Here is a 15,253-nt window from a genome sequence, read left to right as displayed (position 1 = left end):
AAATTGCCTGATAAAGATGCTGGATGGGGCTGGGCATCCCAACAGCAAGATGCTTTCAAAGAAATCTAAGAGCTAGTGACTAACCATCTAATCCTAAAATATTAAGATGTGAAGGAATCTGTAACTATTCAGTGTGCTGCCAATGAATACAGATTTGGAGCAGCATTGTTACAAGATGGTTAGCCTGTAGCATTTGCTTCTAGAACACTCTTTCCTACGAAGTATAACTATGCTCAAACAGAGAAGGAATGCCAACCATTGTTTTAGCATGCTTCAAGTTTGACCAGTATCTTGTGTGACATGATCATATTCATGTGGACAATAACCACAAATCTTTGGAATCCGCCTTCAAAAAACCTTTGCTATCAGCTCCACAATATTTTCAAAGGCTATTTATGAAAATTCAAAATTATCTCTTGGAGGTACAAGGCAAAAGAGAATCTGTGATCTTCATTGCAGACTTTTTGTCCAGAGCAGCCGTGCCCCAAAAGACAGTGACCTTTGATTATGAAATCTTCAGTATATGTTCTTGCGACAATACATGGCTTCTCCGCATGTAGAAACATACCTAAACAGACACTGCCTTTCAGACACTTAGAATGGTCATTATGTCAGGATGAGCAAACAGGGAGGAAGAGGTGCCACTTACTATTTATCAATATTGAACAAATAGAGAAGAACTAACCATGATTAATGATGTTCTCTGTAAAGGCAGTAAATACCTAACGACACGAGTCATGTAATGCTCACCTACATGCACTCCATGATTTAAAGCAAAGCTATTTAAATCACTGATCTTAATTATTATTTAAATCAGCAGATAGAAAACCTTGATTTAAATAATTGGTTTTAATCATGTTTTTCATTTGTATTTTGTAGTTATTTTCTTGAAGAAAGGTTGATTCTCATTAGTTGGTAACCATTAAAACACAATTTGCAACCAAATATAGCTTTTACACAAAATTTGGTGCTTTTTTTTCTAACAAGGAGAATACACTATTTTTTCATATTTATTCAAGCAATGATCTAGCTTAATTTACATTTATTCAGATTCTTAATTTTTACATTATTATGTTAGAAAATTGTGAGCAAAGTACTTCGTATTTTATAGATGAGGATTAATTTTTTGCCTGTGATTTTTGTCAAGCACTATTTGGATAGAAATTCAAATTTAATTAAAAATATTGAAAAACAGCATTTTAAGTTTTTTTTATTAACTAAAACTACCTCAGCCATGCTGGATATATACAAAAAGTTTATCAAAAAATTATCAAAACATGTTTTGCATTTTAAAATCACTGATTTATTAAAGAAAATATCTGTAGTTGAGGAATTATAGTACGCTGATAGTTTCTGGTCACCATGTCCTTCAGTATTTTAGAACTAAATGATCTCATCCTCTCACACCTAGTTTTTATTCTTAGATTGGAACAGGAAAACAAGCTTTCCTACTTTTTCACCCCAGGATGTTTTTGTAACTTTGAATAAACTAGTCAATGAACTCTATGAGATCAGGTTGTTGCTAACAAAAGCTGGTTTAGCACATTTAGCACGTCAAAAAACTCTGATTCCTGGTACTTAGCCATCAACTTTCATCAGTTCAATGGTTTGACTTTCTTTAAAACTTGGCAGCAAACACATATTTAATATTATGTTTTGTATTCAATTTAAATTATTTTAATAGATTATAATAAGTTTAGGCTTTAAAAATATGTTGTAAATTTAAAATTTTATTTTAAATACGATTTAAAAAAACCCAGTATTTAATTTAAATTAAAACAAAAATTTCAACTTAAATAAAAAACTTTTGTTTTTTTAATAATCTGTTTTTATTTACTCTGCACTCTTGCCATATTGGTGCTGTCGAATGTCTACGCAAGGCCCAAGATGTTTCATATTGTTAACTTAGAGAACGATGATTAAGTTCCTCGCTGGACTGATTGATGCCAACCAAGATTCTGAATCAAAGGTTCTGGTTCTTGGTAGTTATTGAAGGAAATATGACTAAGTATTCTTTTTATAAATTTTATTAAAGATAATTAACAAAGAGAAAACCAAGACAACATGTCACTAAGGCTAAACTATTATAAACACTACTAAGCTTATCTAAAAATTGAATAATACAATTATCAAGTCAAAATCAGAAGCAGTATTGGACTGGAGTTAAATCATCAATTTAGTCAAATCACCAGATTAATTCAGCAGATAATCAATCCTCATAAGTCCTAAAACAGGAATCGAGGAGGTTGCTGTCCATTTAGTTATAACTAGGGCCCTACCAAATTCATGGCCATTGTAGCCCAGTGGGCCAGCTTACCTGTATTATATTCATTGCTTTATTATCCTGCTTTATTATATTTAGTAATAATGCAAGGAACCTACAGACTTTTATCCTATAAGATTTGACTTTAGTAGATAGTGTGAGGCGTGAGGCCTGTAACCTTTGGTATAGATAAACTTAAGTAACTCATAAGTTATAGGGAACTGAAAGTGGCATGCCAGATAGGGAATTTTGTATAGAATACTGACATCAGCCACCCACAGAACACAGCTGACCCCAGTACAGAACATAGCTGACCCCAGCATCCGGAAAGTTCCGGACAGGCCCTCCGACTGCAAAGCCACCATGACAGCAAATTGACGTGTGTGCTAAAAGGGTAACATCATACATATACTAACCTATAGAAAACGGACACCTTAAGGGGAGGAAATACAAATAAGGACCTCTATTGAATATGCATTGGACATGGCAGCATCACTGTAACCTACTATAAAAGTAACATCCCAGGGGCAGCAGATAGGCTGGAAAAGATGTAGACCTTGGGAGGGGCCAGAATGATGGCCACCGGGGAAGATGAGGATGATGACAGTGATGAGAAAGATAATGGTTAAATATGAAAAATAAGGGTGTAAGTATTGACGTCCAAATGTACTTTCTGTATTATCGCTATCTGCTTTGTTAAGTTTAAGTGTGTGTATAACTTTGCTAAATTATTAATAAATCATATATTTATATATTGAGAGAGTTCCTATAGTGTGAGTGTTGCACCTGTGCACATCGGGGTTCCGAAATTATATGATAATTTTACAATAATCTTACTGGGCCTGATCTTGGGACAAGAATCTGTTAATCCTCAAGTTACACTTATATTTACCCAACTTTGGGTCAGGCTACACCATAAAACTCGCATCACAGATCATGAAATCTGGTCTCCCCCCATGAAATCCGGCCTTTTGTGTGCTTTTACCCTATACTATACAGATTTCACAGGGGAGACCAGCATTTCTCAAATTGGGGATCCTGACCCAAAAGGGAGTTGCAGAGGGGTCGCAGTATTGCCACCCTTACTTCTGCACTGCCTTCAGAGCTGTGTGGCTGGAGAGCAGCGGCTGTTGGCCAAGTACCCAGCTCTGAAGGCAATGCAGCGCCAGCAGCACCACGGAAGTAAGGGTGGCAATACCATACTGTACCATCCTTACGGCTGCATTGCTGTCTTTATATCTGGGCAGGCAGCAGCACAAAAGTAAGGGTGGCAACACCATGCCATGCCATCCTTACTTCTGCGCTGCTGTTGGCAGTGGCTCTGCCTTCAGAGCTGGGCTCCCTGCCAACAGCCACCAATCTCCAACTGGGCAGCGCTGCCACCAGAAGCAGTGGAGAAGTAAAGGCAGCAGTACTGCAAACACCCCCTACGATAACCTTGCAATCCCCCCTGTCTTCAAACTCCTTTTTGGGTCAAGATCCCTACAATTACAACATTGAAATTTTAGATTTAAATAGCTGAAATCTTGAAATTTGAGTTTTTTAAATCCTAGGACTGTGAAGTTCACCAAAATGGACCATGAATAGTTATATAACCCCCAATTAGTGAACTTCACTCACAGCAATGCAGCCAATTTAGCTGGCTGAATATTTTAGTACTGAAACCAAATTATTGTTTACAGCTAAGTCTTACAACCCAAAAGCCAATTAAAGTGTCCTCCTTGGATTTCACTGTTGCATGTGATAGCTCTCTTTTCTCCATCCCCAACACAGATTCAGAGCTTATTGAGACATCAATATGCAGAAATTTAACAGCTCTCACTTAAAACTCTGTAGCTGACAGCATAGTTTCTTTGGACACTTGCATGGAATAAGGAACATGCATTCAATGATTTTATGAGACATGGTTTAGGGATGTTTTAGAATTGAAGACTCATTCTATCTGGCTTCTTTCCCATGTGGGCTCATACGCACATGCAGGTAACCAGCCACACTTTCACACCCTAAATAATACAAGGCTGGGAAGTCTCTCAGTTAATAAACGCTAAAGGCAAAAGTAGAAAACAGGAAAAATAAGATACCTAAGATAAGAAGGGTTTGACCTCTCCAACTCTTGCAGTCCTCAGACTCATATGGAATAGAAGCTGTAGTTGCAGTTAAGAAACCAGATGATGATGTTGCTGGGACTGTGCTTCATGCTAGCAGGGCCTTTTGGGTACTGGCAGACTGGTCAGGGGCTGGCATAACCCATTCAGTGTTATCTTCTTGTAGGCTTGCCTCAGGAAGTGGGAGCATCGGTTCAGATGTCATGTTAAGCCACAGGAACCAAGGCCTTCTACCTTTACCTTGATCTTTATGGTTGTAATTCTAGCTTGCTCCACCTCATGGCACCTCCTTCCAAATCGTGTATGAAGTACGTCTTGGACTCCAGCAGCATGGCCCAATTCAGCTGAAGTGAGGCATACTTTGGCATAATGTCAGTTTGGAAAAACCTGCAGTTTTCTTGAACTATCCATTGTTTCAGACCACGTGCAGTGGGAACATGTGAACCCCCAAAATATCTAAAATGAAAGAAGTACAAGAATCAGAGTTTTGAGGACATTGCCATAGCCCTCTTCTAGGTGAAATAGTTATGCATTGATATCTGTTCCTACCTCAAATATCCATAGCAATATTTTGTTGCAAAAATTTCTGATGGAAAAAACAAACACTAAAATCATGCTTTTGTCAGCAATTATTAAAAATAAATTCAGACATCTCATGACAGATGTCACATCTTTCCTTTGCAAACAGAATTTGGGAACTTAAGAACCATTATTAGTATAACTGGGTAAAAGGTTCAACAGCTTGGCTCCTTTATTAACTGTCCATCTCAAAGCAGAAAATTACTTTACAGCTGATCAATATGAATTCCATTTGAAATTGAAATAATTGAAGTTTATACTAGGTCTGTACTCCCATTACACTATTTCTCTCACAGAGGTGAAAGACTTCATAAGTCAGTTCATCTTCAATGAATTCCTATCACATCAATAAAGAAGACTGTGACATGCTCCAGGGTACAAATCTGAATTGTTGTATCATTGTGCCCCCTTAACTCGTCAGTCTGGTGAGCATTATGCCTTGCTTTGTGTTATGAGCTGCCACTTTGCCAACTTATCCCAGCTCTGGCATGCAAGTCACCCCCAGACAAATATCAGTGTTCTATGTCCAGCCACTCTTGAATTACATATAGAGCGACACCTGCATATCCCTAGTCCCCGTCTTGCACTCAAGAAATGTTTGCCTTAGACTGCTCAAGACTCTCTTGATTAGAGTAAGTTTATTAATTAGTTTGTCATTTCATCAAAGGGTATGAATATGCACTAACCTTTGAAACTTGAGTAGATTCCCCAAACTTCTGTCAAAAACACACTGGCTTAGATAAAACATTAAAATAAGTTTATTAACAACAGAAAGATAGATTTTAAGTGACTATAAGTGATATAGGCATAGAAGTGCAGAATTGGTTACAAAAAGAAATAAAAGATAAAAATCACACTCTAATTCCTAAACTTTATCAAGCTAAGTCAAATGTGAAGCAATAAGGTTTCTTCTCTTCTTCGAGTGCTTGCTCATGTTGATTCCATTCTAGGTGTGCGCGCAGCCACATGCATGGCCGTCAGAGATTTTGCCTTAGCAGTACCTGTTGGGTGGGCTGTGGCGCCCCCTGGAGGGATGTACTCATGCTGCAGTATATCAGGTCCCACCAGCCCTATGCCTGCTCAGTTCCTTCTTACCACCCATGGTAGTCAGCCAGCCTCTCTTGCCTGGTTGTCTACCATTTTGAGCTTCATGCCTTAAGGCCATTGTATATACTTCACTTTGCTAGTCTTAAGTAGTTGTCAAGTAGTTCTTAAATAGTTGTTAAGTATGAGTTAGTTAGTAGTTAGGATCCCAGCGGAACTTTGCCCCAGATGGGGAATGCCCTGGTCTCCGGGTTCAAGCCCCACTCGGACTATACCAGTGAGTGACTCCCACAGCAGCTGCCTTAAGTGCCTGGGGGAGTCACATATTAAGGAGTGGTGCCAGATCTGCAAAATTTTCAGCCCCGCACCCAGAAGGAGCAGCACATCCACCTCAGGGCTCTCCTGATGGAGTCTCTCCTCTGCCCAGCTTCCGAGCCATCCAGCCAGGTTGCACCAAGTGCCTCAACCTCCATGTGCAGCACATTGCCAGCACCCAACTCCTCACAGCACCGTTCACCATCGCCGGTGCCAAAGAAGAAGGCCAAGGAGCGCTCCCCGGCACTAAGCATGATGGCCCAGGGTCATTTATCAAGAGACCCAGGCCTGTCCACCAGACTGTTCTGGAGCCACATGATCATGCCTCCCCAGCTGGGGTGTCCAGCCTCCTAAAAGGTCCACCACTGACTCTTAGGAGCGGTATGGGACCAGCACTCCTGCCAGGGAGCTAAAAAGTGGTGTGCCTGGCCTGCCAAGTATTCTTGCCCCTCTGAAGTGCAAGGTGGTGCAGGTCCTGATGGACAATACAGCCATGATGTACTAAATCAGCAGGCAAGGAGCCAGGTCTTCAGCCCTTTGTCAGGAAATGCTCAGCCTCTGAGACTTTTGTGTGCGGCATGTCATTCATCTGGTAGCTGCCCACCTACCCGGAGCCAAGAACGTCCTGGTGAATTGCCTCAGCAGGAGCTTCTCGTCTCGCCAAGAATGGTCGCTCCATCTGGAGGTGGTCAGCCTGATTTTCTGCAGGTGAGGGACTCCCCAGGTGGGCCTGTTCACATCCAGACAGAACAGGAAGTGCCACATGTTCTGTTCTCTGCAGTGCAGGGACAAAGGCTCCCATGTTGGGCACCTTCCTGATTCCGTGGTCGGGAGCGCTGATGTACACCTTCCCGCTGGTACTGCTGATCCACAGAGTCCAGCTCAAGGTAAAGCAAGACAAAGCATTGATCATCGTCATAGCCCTGGTATGGCCTTATTAACACTGGTTCAGCGTGCTGCTGAGTCTCTTGGCAGCCATCCCACTGCAGCCACCTCTTTGGCTGGATCTGCTGTCACAGAACCATGGCAACCTGCTGCACCTGAACCTAGAGTAGCTGCACTTGACAGCCTGACTGCTGCGTGGCTGAGTGCGGACAAACGGGGGTGTTGCACTGGTTCCAGCAGGTCCTGGAGGGCAGCAGAAAACCACCAGGGTGACCTACATGGCAAAGTGGAAGAAGTTCATATGTTGGGCCTTGGATTGTCACAATAGGGCAGCTGAGGCCCAGCTGCAAGACATACTGGACCATTTACTGCACCTTTAAGCACCAGGGTCTGTCACTATCTTTGATCAAGGTACACCTGGTGGCCATTTCGGCATTCCACCCTCTGCTTCAAGGCCGGTCGGTCTTTGCCCATCCCAGGACGGGGCGTTTCCTGAAGAGTTTGGAGCGCCTTTACCTGCATGTCCAAGACCCAGTTCCCCCTTGGGACCTGAATCTTGTGCTGTCCAGATTCATGGGTCCCCCCTTCGAACCCTTGGCTTCCTGCTCCCTTCTGCTTCTTTCCTGGAAAGTGGCCTTCTTCATCACTAACTTCAGCCTGTAGGGTGTCCAAGATGAGGGCACTCATGTTGGAGTCACCCCGTATGGTCTTGTACTGGGACAAGGTCCAGCTGCATCCACACCCGGCCTTTCTTCCCAAGATCATCTCTGAGTTCCATACTGGTCAAGATATTTACTTACCAGTCCTTTATCCAGAGCCTCATGCTACAGATGACAAGCGCAGGCTGCATACCCTGGACGTCAGATGGGCACTGGCCTTCTACATTGATAGAACAAAGCTGTTCCGTAAGTCAATGCAGTTGTTCGTTGCTGTCGTTGACCAGATGAAAGGTTGCCCTGTCTCAACCCAGAGAATTTCATCTTGGATCATGGCCTGCATCCGCTTTTGCTATGCATTCAGCGGTTCATTCGACTAGGGTGCAGCATCATCAGCAGCCTGCCTCATGCAGGTACCAGTCCAGGAGATCTGTCGGTCTGTGACCTGATCGTCTGTCCACACATTTGCGTCACAATATGCCCTGACTCAGCAGGCTCGAGACAACGTTGGCTTCGGCAGAGCAGTGCTGCAAGCTGCGAGACTGTGAACTCTGAGCTCACCTCTGTTGATTCTGCTTGTGAGTCATCTAGAATGGAAATGACATGAGAAAGCACTTGAAGAAGAAAAAACGGTTACCTACCTTGCTCATGTCCATTCCATTATCCACCCTCTTGCCCCTGTATTGGAGTGGTTGGCAAGAAGGAACAGAGAGGGCGTAGAGCCGGCGGTGCCTGATATACTGCAGCATGAGGGCCAGGGGGCTCCACAGCCAGCCCTACAGGTACCACTAAGGCAAAAATCTCTGACGGCCTCGCAAGTAGGCACGTGCACACCTAGAATGGAATGGACATGTGCTACACATCTCGAAGAACAACAGTTACAAAAGGTAGGTAACCGGTTTTTTCCTTACCCAAAAGTCTACAGCAGTCTGTGCACACTGGAAAGTCTTCCAGTTAGGACCACTTACCCCAAGTCAATAATGTTTCTTTTTTTGAAATGATCTTGTTGCCTTCAGTATGAGTAGGGGAGGAAAGGTGATCTGATGATGTCTCTGTCTCTTACTTTATAATCTCCTCCAGGTGCTGGAAAAATCCTTGCTGTGTCATGGGGTTAGGAAGCTCCCATTGTCTAGGTGTTTCACACCCAGTCCTTCATATGAACTGCAAATTCTTGCTTGCACCTTCCATATACATGAGGCTTGACATGTAATGCTTGTTTTACAGTTCCTTTGTTATTTCTAGAGGGCTGGTGAGTGGGAGTTTCCCAGACTCACAACATGTTTCAGTAACAAACATATAGCAAAATCTCAGAACTTCATATATAATGATGACACATACATTTCAACCAGACAGTAACGTTCAACAGATTGACTTTTCCAGTGATACCTCAGAAGGTATACTTTGTACAAGATTTATCATAGTTTTGTAAAAGTGCTGACCATAATAATGTAGACTGTCACAGGAACATAGAAAAATACCCGATCAACAAAGCAAAGTATGAATTTACATATATAGGGATACCAAATATACACATTCCCAAGGGTACAATCTGGACTGATGGAAAACTGTGTCCCCTCAATTCTCCAAACTGGGGTGCCTCTAACACTGCTTCGCTGTGAAAGCAACCACTCTCGGTCAGCTTACACAAAGCGTCCAGCATGTAAATCCAGGGGTGGACAACCTTTCAGACGTGGTGTGCTGAATCTTCATTTATTCACTCTAATTTAAGGTTTTGCTTGCCAGTAATACATTTTAACATTTTTAGAAGGTCTCTTTCTATAAGTGTATAATATATAACTAGCAGCAAAGAATCCTGTGGCACCTTATAGACTAACAGACATTTTGGAGCATGAGCTTTCATGGGTGAATACCCACTTCTTCAGATGCATGTGGTGGAAATTTCCAGGGGCAGGTATATATATGCTAGCAAGCAAGCTAGAGATAACGAGGTCAGTTCAATCAGGGAGGATGGGGCCCTGTTCTAGCAGTTGAGGTGTGAAAACCAAGAGAGGAGAAACTGGTTCTGTAGTTGGCAAGCCATTCACAGTCTTTGTTCGATCCTGAGCTGATGGTGTCAAATTTGCAGATGAACTGAAGCTCAGCAGTTTCTCTTTGAAGTCTGGTCCTGAAGTTTTTTTGCTGCAGGATGGCCACCTTAAGGTCTGCAATAGTGTGGCCAGGGAGGTTGAAGTGCTCTCCTACAGGTTTTTGTATATTGCCATTCCTAATGTCTGATTTGTGTCCACTTATCCTTTTCCGTAGAGACTGTCCAGTTTGGCCGATGTACATAGCAGAGGGGCATTGCTGGCATATGATGGCGTATATTACACTGGTGGATGTGCAGGTGAATGAACCAGTGATGGTGTGGCTGATCTGGTTAGGTCCTGTGATGGTGTCGCTGGTGTAGATATGTGGGCAGAGTTGGCATCCAGGTTTGTTGCATGGATTGGTTTCTGAGCTAGAGTTATTATGGTGCGGTGTGCAGTTACTGGTGAGAATATGTTTCAGGTTGTCTGTGGGCAAGGACTGGCCTGCCACCCAAGGCCTGTGAAAGTGTGGGATCATTGTCCAGGATGGTGTCCTGGATGGTGTCCTGGACAATGATCCCACACTTTCACAGGCCTTGGGTGGCAGGCCAGTCCTTGCCCACAGACAACCAGCCAACCTGAAACATATTCTCACCAGTAACTGCACACCGCACCATAATAACTCTAGCTCAGGAACCAATCCATGCAACAAACCTGGATGCCAACTCTGCCCACATATCTACACCAGCGACACCATCACAGGACCTAACCAGATCAGCCACACCATCACTGGTTCATTCACCTGCACATCCACCAGTGTAATATACGCCATCATATGCCAGCAATGCCCCTCTGCTATGTACATCGGCCAAACTGGACAGTCTCTACGGAAAAGGATAAGTGGACACAAATCAGACATTAGGAATGGCAATATACAAAAACCTGTAGGAGAGCACTTCAACCTCCCTGGCCACACTATTGCAGACCTTAAGGTGGCCATCCTGCAGCAAAAAAACTTCAGGACCAGACTTCAAAGAGAAACTGCTGAGCTTCAGTTCATCTGCAAATTTGACACCATCAGCTCAGGATCGAACAAAGACTGTGAATGGCTTGCCAACTACAGAACCAGTTTCTCCTCTCTTGGTTTTCACACCTCAACTGCTAGAACAGGGCCTCATCCTCCCTGATTGAACTGACCTCGTTATCTCTAGCTTGCTTGCTAGCATATATATACCTGCCCCTGGAAATTTCCACCACATGCATCTGAAGAAGTGGGTATTCACCCACGAAAGCTCATGCTCCAAAACATCTGTTAGTCTATAAGGTGCCACAGGATTCTTTGCTGCTTTTACAGATCCAGACTAACACGGCTACCCCTCTGATACTTGAATATATAACTAAACTCTTGTTGTATGTAAAGTAAATAAGGTTTTAAAAATGTTTAAGAAGCTTCATTTAAAATTAAATTAAAATGCAGAGGCCCCCGGACTGGTGGCCAGGACCTGGGCAGTGTGAGTGCCACTGAAAATCAGCTCACGTGCCGAAGGTGGCACCAGTGCCATAGGTTGCCTGCCCCTGATGTAAATCACTCCCAGCTATATTATATGAGTGCTATAGCCAGCCGCCTATGAATTACATTGCATTGCAACACCAGCAAACTCCCAGTCTCAGACTTCCCCTCCCCGCCCCGAAATGTGCATCCTGTACTGCCCAGCCCTCTCCTGGACAACACAAGCTCATATAAAGTCCTTCATTTCATTGATACAAAATGATATGCACAAATCTTGTTACCTCAAATGGAGTTTCCCAAACACTGCAATCCAAACACACACTTGTTGAGAAAAATAATAAGACAAGTTTCTTAACTACAGAAAGATAGATTTTAAGTGGTTACAAGTAATGAGGCATAAAAGTTAGAACTGGTTACAGTGAAATGAAGGTAAAATGCAACTAACACCTATCTTAACAAACTAAGTGAATTCAAAGCAAAAGATTTCTCTCACCACATGCTTTAGCAGTCTTACTGACTGAACTCCTTTCAGACAGGGTCTCTGTCTAATGAGACTTCCTTTGACCTTCAAGTGTTGTCGACGCTGTGAGTAGAGATGAAGGGAGAGATGATTTGGAGCCTCTGTTCCACATCCAAGTTGAGATCCCCAAGACTCCAGATTCAAAAAAGAGGAACTGCTACTGCCTCCATCCCTCTCCCCCTGCCCCACAGCTACACCTGCCTGGTTGGAGGGCTCAGATAGGCAGGCCTAGTTTTGATTTCATTTGCTGTCTGAGGTTGTATGCATAGGAATAGGGAATGTGCTGCTCGTTGAGTTATTTTGATTATGTAATATATTTATAACAGATGTCAAGGGCACCTAGGAGTCAAGATATGTTCTTTTAAGTGTGTTATAAAAATGTAATTATTCAAATAAGTAATGATTAAGCATGAGCTATGAGAACATCCACAGTTACTGTAAATAGGAGAAAATGCTATAAGGGATAGAAACGTCATGCTTGAGGGATAAAGCAGCAACTAACTGGCAGGGATTAGAAAGAAACTTCCTATAAGGAGAAGTTATTCCTTAACTGTCAATACAGGGTTCTTGTCCTTTCCTTTCATACATCTGGTTCTAGGCACTGTCAGAAACAAGATATTAGACTAAATAGACAACTGGCCCTATCTGGTATGGCAACTTCAGTGTTCCTAGGATTGTTTAACTGCTCACACCAAAACCACATCAGAGTTTAAGACAGGAAGTGAAGAATATTCTAGCTAAACTGCAGGGAGAATGTACAGAGGCAGAATATAATTATCCATATTGCAGTTTGACTAGGATGCCAGATCAACACAATTCTGGGAAAATGCCACAAGATCTCTAGGGCCTACAAGTTTTCAAGAGACTTAATTTAATGTTAGGTAATAATTGGAGATATACCAATCTCCTAGAACTGGAAAGGAACCTCAAAAGGTCATGGAGTCCAGCCCCCTGCCCTCACTAGCAGGGGCAATTTCTGCCCCAGATCCTGAAGTGGCCCCCTCAAGGATTGAACCCACAACCCTCAGTTTAGCAGGCCAGTGCGCAAACCACTGAGCTATCCCTTCCCCCACCGTGTTCCATCTGGAATGAAGTGTATTTTTTATAAAATTAAGAAAAAAGCATTGAGTAATAGCTGCATGTCAGTCAAGAACTGATAGTTCAGTGAAGATCCAAGCAAAGGTGGGGAGTGTGGTTTGTATGTCACAGGCTGGCTAAGTGATGTGATATCCTCATTTAGTGACTGGTCCACATACAAGACAGGAGCCTGCTACTGCTCTGAGGTAATGAAATCAGCTCAGTTGGTAGGGGCTTTGGGGTATTGTGCTGAAGGTACTGATGCTCCAGAAGTGCCCAGGACTGATTGTTCAATGCAGGTGTTCAAGACATTTTTGTCTCTCTCTCTAGATACTGAAGCATCTGCGTCATTTAAATTTCACCAGTAACATGGGGGAGCAAGTGGATTTTGACGAGTCTGGGGACCTGATAGGGAATTACTCGATTATCAATTGGCACCTGTCACCAGAAGATGGTTCTATCATGTTTGAGGAGGTCGGACACTACAATGTTTATGCCAAGAAGGGAGAGAGGCTCTTTATCAATGAAAACAAAATCCTGTGGAGTGGATTCTCCAGAGAGGTAAGTGCCATAGGTCACCTTATGGCCTCACCACGGTGTTTTCTAAATCTTTGAAAGCTGAGCCTTTCTTCAAGAAAATTAGATCTCACACACACACACACACCCATTCCAGTGCCACCATGTGTTATTAAGGGCTCGTTCATCTTAATTTATGTATCCTCCATGCTCCTCAGCTAGTGCTTCACATCTCAATCTCTCATAGTTAAGAATGCTGATATTTAAAATAGTGTTGCCTCTTTTGGCCCCATTGGCTAGCCAAAATGTGGTGCATTACAAAGTTGTTTCTGTTAGGAAGAGAAATTGATTAGACGAGTCAGGTATATTCTTGGGTTTGGGTTGTTGTTTTTTTAAGAAGAAAATGGACACAAAGTCCCATTTCCCTGAGCACAATAGAAACAAACAACAGCAGGCAGTGTCCTTGCTCAGAAATCCCCAGGTCTGCCACTCTAGCAGGCTCTGTGCCCAAGCAACTCAGTCACATTACTTCCTCTCAGGGATTTTTTTTTCCTTTCAGGAGGCTAGAAATCCATCTGCTGGCGTCCTATCTCCAATACCCACAATCTGTAATCTATATCCCGATTGAGCCCCTGCATTTACTACCAGGGCAAACCTCTGTTAATCTACTTACATTATTTCTGGGATGCCTTGCCATCTATTTTCTCAGGCAATAGCTTCCATTTTTTGCAGCTGGTTTACTATATACTACAGCCCCTTTTGTTGAACCTGATAGGTACATTACACACACATTGGTTTTAATTAGGTTTATGATTAACTTTGGAATTTAGGGCTTGTTTAGAAGAACACTTAGTGCACAGCAAACTGGGCTGCACTATTAATCTAGATAGGCTCCTAGATCCACTGCTTGCAGCCATTAGCATCTTTCAGCATAATAAAATCATTGTTAACCACTGACTTAGCATCTATTTAAATTAATGGGACAGTTCATACCTCAAAGCTATTGTTTCAGTCTCTCTGAAAGCTCAAGCAGAAGGTTCTGCATCAGTTATACTTGCTTCACCTTTTGAAAGTTTTATTCACTACCTGAAATTTACACTTTTTAAAAATGAAAGTTCAGATTGGCAAACATTTAAGAGATCAGTCTAGAATCCCCACACTCAACTAATCCTACCCCTACACTGCCTCACATCACAGTAGCTGAAAGAATACATGTTACACATTTGTAAGGAATGTGAGTGAGGGATTACAGCAGGAGTTGAAGAACCAGGAGTCTTGGGTTCCATTCCTAGCTCTGCTGCTGACTTATTGATTCGGCAAGGTCATTTCCCTTCTCTCTACCTCACTTTCCCTATTAATGCTGACTTTCACAAGGGGAATTTGAAAATCATTGCTGAAAGTTTGTAAAATAAATACTTTGAGATCCTTGGATAGAATGAGCTATAGACATGCCATGGGTCAGTGTTATTTGGAGCAGACACCTGACTGCAACACTGCTTCAGAGGTTTATAGGACCATAAGCAACAGGTCTAGAACTGTGGGGTTTCATGCCCAAAGCCCTATACTGATCAGTGTTACCTTCAACAGACCCTTTATCCCTATGATCCTCCAGTTGCTTTCAGTTCCTGCAACTGTCCAATAGGCCCCTGTTAGATCTCTCTCTCTGCCATCCTTGAGTAGTTGACTCTTAGGCCATGGCTACACTTACAGTTCTGCAGCGCTGGTAGTTACAGCTGTGTTCGTACAGCTGTGTAGG

General features: G+C 42.7%; 1 protein-coding gene across 4 annotated transcripts in view; it reads left to right on the top strand.

The window, feature by feature from the left end:
• Positions 1-15,253, top strand: part of CASR (calcium sensing receptor) — a 176,631-nt gene that overhangs the window by 138,057 nt on the left and 23,321 nt on the right. For all 4 annotated transcript variants that reach the window (XM_050921147.1, XM_050921116.1, XM_050921136.1 and 1 more), the window contains one exon: positions 13,312-13,542. In XM_050921147.1, the coding sequence (XP_050777104.1) occupies positions 13,312-13,542 (231 nt within the window). The remainder of the gene's footprint in view (positions 1-13,311; positions 13,543-15,253) is intronic.

This window comes from Gopherus flavomarginatus, chromosome 1 (genome assembly GCF_025201925.1).
Source record: "Gopherus flavomarginatus isolate rGopFla2 chromosome 1, rGopFla2.mat.asm, whole genome shotgun sequence".
Classification (NCBI taxonomy): Eukaryota; Metazoa; Chordata; order Testudines; family Testudinidae; genus Gopherus; species Gopherus flavomarginatus.
Note: the sequence above shows the minus strand (reverse complement) of the source record. Positions and strands in the feature narration are given on the sequence as shown.